The following is a 4,678-nucleotide window of genomic DNA, read 5'->3' on the forward strand; positions in this document are numbered from 1 at the left end:
CAACCTTTGTATTCTCTCAATCGTGCATTCGATGCACATTTTTATTCTTATTTTTGATATGGTAGCTTTGGTCACTGCAAGGCGAATTTATACAAGGTGGTGTTGATGGCGAATTTAGATTTTCGCCACGGTACTTCCTAATGTCAAAATCATGTGTTTATTGTAAGCAAGGCGAATTCATATTACAACAAACACATCATTTTGACATTAAGAAGTACCGCGGCGAAAATCTAAATTTCCCATCAACACCACCAAAAACACCACCTTGTATAAATTCGCCTTGGGTTCCTGTTTACATCTGACAGCTGTCTTGATTGAGCAGCCGAGTGGAGTTCTGCTTGCTTTTGGTTTTCGGACTCTTTAGTTTGTTGTCGCGGAGTTGTGACGCTAAAAATAAATGTGTAGTAATGGAATTTTCGGTATTACAAGGAAATGTGTGTAGAAATAAAAAACATTTCAAAGTAAATGCAGATAATACACCAAGAAACGGGAGTGGCTATCTTTTTTTTAAATCGTGTAAAGTGTTCTCATCTGGGTACATACATATGTTTGTAAATACATGTGTCCATACATACGCCTCCATCTAAAAAAAAATGTTAGAAAATATTTACACTAGCGTTTGTAAATTAAAATCCGTATAGATACTTCGTGTATATATACATTTTGGCACACTCTATGTACATACATATGTACATATATGTGGAAAGGGAAAAAATTAAATCTTTTGTGTTTGAAGTGATTTTTGCATCTCAAAGTGAATTTGGTAGAACAATCGCTATCCGCACCTTACGTTAACTTACATCAATTACTTAGCTCTAGAGTGGAGCGTAGTTTTTAGAAAGTCAATGTCCAAATCAAAGGATTCAACTACAGTTTCGTTACTCACCGGAGCTTCCTTGGATAGCGCCAGCAGGACACGCGCTCAACAACGATTCAGCCTAACAACAAAGCGGCGAAAAATGTCACGCCGTGCCAATCTTATAGGTATTTGTGGCGTTAGCAGTCTCTGCATATTGCTGCTGATAGCGACAACCCAACATCGACCTGCCTCTATGACCATATCTAACGGCATGGCCGTTGGCGTTGGTGACATATCAGGCGTACAAACAGGTTATGTCGATCGGCATCATGTGGGCACTGCGAGCGTGGCATATAATATGACTGCTACAATAGCGGATGTCCTGGCGGCGCAACGCACGAAGATTCTTACTGAAATGGAAAACTTCGAGTATCCACAGGGACGTTTCGGTGTGGATGCAGAAAAGTTATCCGACATGACACCTGAGACAAATGGTACGCCAGTACGTAGCGTCATCATAACAACTTGGCGTTCGGGCTCTACATTCTTGGGCGACATATTAAATGCCATGCCAGGGAACTATTACCATTACGAGCCGTTACTATCGTTTGGAATTAATCAAGTGCGCGATACGTCAGAAGGAATCGAAGCGTTGCGTATGTTACGACAGTTGCTCTACTGCAATTATACAGATATGCAGGAATATCTTGATTACGGCAAACAGCATTCGTATCTATTTGAGCATAATGAACGTTTGTGGAGTGTGTGCAAAGAGTTTCCACACTTTTGTTGGCAACCGAAATTTCTTACACCCATGTGTAAACTCTTCCCGATGCAGAGCATGAAGGTTGTACGACTACGATTGTCACTGGCGAAAGCATTACTTGATGACAATAGGTAAGCTAAATTTTTTTTGGTTGATCTCTTCATTAGGATAAGCATTATGTATGTAATTTTCGGTTTTACATATAGGTACGTACACTGTCACTCGGCAGAATAGGTTCAACATGATTTTCAACTTTAATTGTATGGTGCATCTATTATATTGTCCATATGTTGTTTTTGTAAATTTAGTATTAAACTCTAATGGTCAACCAGGACCGAGAACTAAAATGAACAATCAGTTGTATGGGAACTATAAGTTATAGTGGTCCGAATTTTACGGTTCGGACAAATGATATCTCGAAAGCTGAGGGACTTAATTGCGTTCAAACAGAAAGACAGATGGACTTCGCTAAATCGCCTCAGCTCGACGTTCTCATCATTTTGGCAAACGTTTATGTGGGGATATATCTTCTTCTTTTGGTTGTTACAAACATGGGACCAAATTTCTTAAAGTATAAAAAATTACGGAAAAATCGTAAGTTCGCGACCAGTACGTTCGCGGCCATGAATAAAAAACTAATAGAGATATTTCAACGGGCAATTAGTTAGGAGGAAGGTACTTTATTCCACTTAAATGTAAAACAATCGCTTAGAATATTCTATTCCATTCCCGAGTTTCTCGTATTTTTCAATTTGCACCAAAGATATACCTCGCAAAAGTCTATCGAAACATAAACGCAAATTAATAAAAATTTATATTTTCCTTGTTTTTTAAACTTCAAAAGCGTGCGAACGTACGGTTCGCGACCGTTGCAAATGTCCATATACATACATACATATACTTTATTTTATGTCGTCCTGCTATCCTGAAGTATGTACTGTATTTGTTCCAATTCCTAGCCAGCGCTGAACGATTATTTTCGAAACTAAAATTAATAAAAACCCATTTGAGAAACTCTGTGGGGCCAAGACAGGCTACGTAACTTGGCTATTCTGCCCGTTGAAAATTCTATGGCTCTATCTTTAAACTTTGATGATGTTATGGCTCATTTTGGACCCTTATTTTATGCTGTTCTGTGAGTCTTATTGGCCTTATTCTTCGACTCTTATTGAACTTACTTTAGTGCCATATGTTTGCAATGGCATTCATTTCATTAGAGCACTAAGGGGAAGAACAAATTGACATTGACAATAAAAAAAAAATGTTTTAAAAATTTTTATTCAGCTCGAGGCCGTTTTTTAATGAAAACTTATTGTGGAAAAGCAACAATAATTTGAAATAATGGTAGAAGTGATAGCTATTTCGGAAATTACCACATTTCCTCATCAGATTTCTTTCAGTAGGATTCGAACCGACGATCCCACTGACTCAGCCAAGTTGCCTACGCACTGTGCTAAGTTCGCCTTATTAATTCTTGTTGCTTATTTCCACTATTTTCACTTGTTAAGCCAACTACAATCAAGCGCCATAAAAAAAAAAAAATGTTTTAAGTTTTGAGACCAAACCTCGAAGCCAGGGTCAAGGCAGTTGGCCTGCCACTTGAAAATTGTGCTGCGGGAGTTTAGTCACTCCGGAATAGCAGTCTAAATTCCTACTTATCCAGAGATGAATCCGCTGTGTTGGGTAACATGATCGCCTCGGCTTGTAAAGGCACCCTACATAACACCACTTCCTCACTTGCCCCGTTTAAACAGCTAGTTTCCTGGGCCTACCGTTATTTGAGTGGCGTGTACCTCTTAGTACTCGGTTATGGCGGCCGCCAATTGTAAAAATTACCTTTCGGAATAAATAAAATTGAACACGAGAATAGCATGTGAAAAGGCAGTGTAAATTAATCAATAAACGAATTTTGTTACTTCATTTCCATTAATCATGAAGTGGGTCTTTAGTGACACGTTCTTTCACCAAGAAATTCCTTTAGCAAACCGTAGCGTCAGCATATGTTCATTTGTCGTAAGCGAAAGCTTGAGCAATGAGTGTCTCAATAAAAGGAATACGCTAACAGAGCGCCACTACAAGGCAATGTAATGTAACAGTAAAAAAGTAGAGCAAATAATGCCAGACAAAGTACCACCACATAGCACACGGTGACGTTCGTAGGTAATTTTGGTGGACATTCAAGTGGGCCACCGGCTTTGAGCAGCAGCAGCCAAGCAGTCTACTACTATGTTTATGCGACAGAATTCATGAATTCTTCATTTCATGAATTGAAAAATGGTCCCGTTTATGCATATTTCGCGAATTCATGAAATAAAGTGCTTTGAAAAAGTGGCAACGCACTGGTAAGAAACTAAACAGTAGGGTTGTGACTCTTTTGGTCTCCTTTTGAATTTGTAAAGCTCGCTGAAATCCAACAGTGGCGCCAAATATGCTTTCCTTGCCCACCTTGGCATTGAAATATCCATGGGGGCAGCGTTTCAAATAAATATATTGATCCCAAATAACGTCGATTGAATGCTACTTTGGAGTACGCAGTATCGATACTTTTGAGAATCGAGCTCTGAGTTCTTTTGGTATCGATACTGCCCAACACTAAACTGCATTCAATTCCATGCATTATTTTTTGAGTGATACGAGTACAAACATACACACAGACAGACGGCAAAAATTCTAAAAATTGTTGTTGTTCTATAGATAACCAAACTTTAACTTGGAAAAACTTTGTAAAAAAAATTAACATGTTTTCACTTTTTTGATTAACAGTGCATACATATCTAGGTACATACATATGTAGATATATTGGAATGTAAATAAGTTTTTTTTTGTTTTTAATTACAGTTAATAAATCGAAATTAATTCGTGGTATAAATTAAAAAATGCGTATACATTGAATAGTTTTCGTAAAAACATATCGTTACCTTAATATAGACGCTGAAATGCAAAAAAGGCGTAACTGAATAAAATTTGTTTATTGATTAAAATGATTTGGGGCCACATAATTAGATGAAATATATGGATAACATATCGAAACTTATAGGTAGTAGGTATGTACATTAGGGCGGGTAAATTATTTTGACCTTGCGCGTATAGCACAGTATTATTCTACGTGTAGT

At 37.8% G+C, this 4,678-nt stretch overlaps 1 protein-coding gene across 2 annotated transcripts in view; it reads left to right on the forward strand.

Annotated features, from left to right (window-relative positions):
• Positions 1-297: 297 nt before the first annotated feature.
• Positions 298-4,678, forward strand: part of LOC118735974 (carbohydrate sulfotransferase 4) — an 86,711-nt gene continuing 82,330 nt past the window's right edge. The window contains exons 1-2 of one of the 2 annotated variants that reach the window (XM_036466057.1): positions 298-595; positions 737-1,696. In XM_036466057.1, coding sequence (XP_036321950.1) covers positions 846-1,696 — 851 coding nt within the window. In that variant the 5' untranslated portion in view covers positions 298-595; positions 737-845. Of the gene's footprint in view, positions 1,697-4,678 lie in introns of both variants that reach the window. The other variant, XM_036466056.1, reaches the window with a different exon arrangement.

This window comes from Rhagoletis pomonella, unplaced genomic scaffold (assembly GCF_013731165.1).
Source record: "Rhagoletis pomonella isolate Grant_MI unplaced genomic scaffold, Rhpom_1.0 Rhpom_scaffold_00003, whole genome shotgun sequence".
NCBI classification, from domain to species: Eukaryota; Metazoa; Arthropoda; class Insecta; order Diptera; family Tephritidae; genus Rhagoletis; species Rhagoletis pomonella.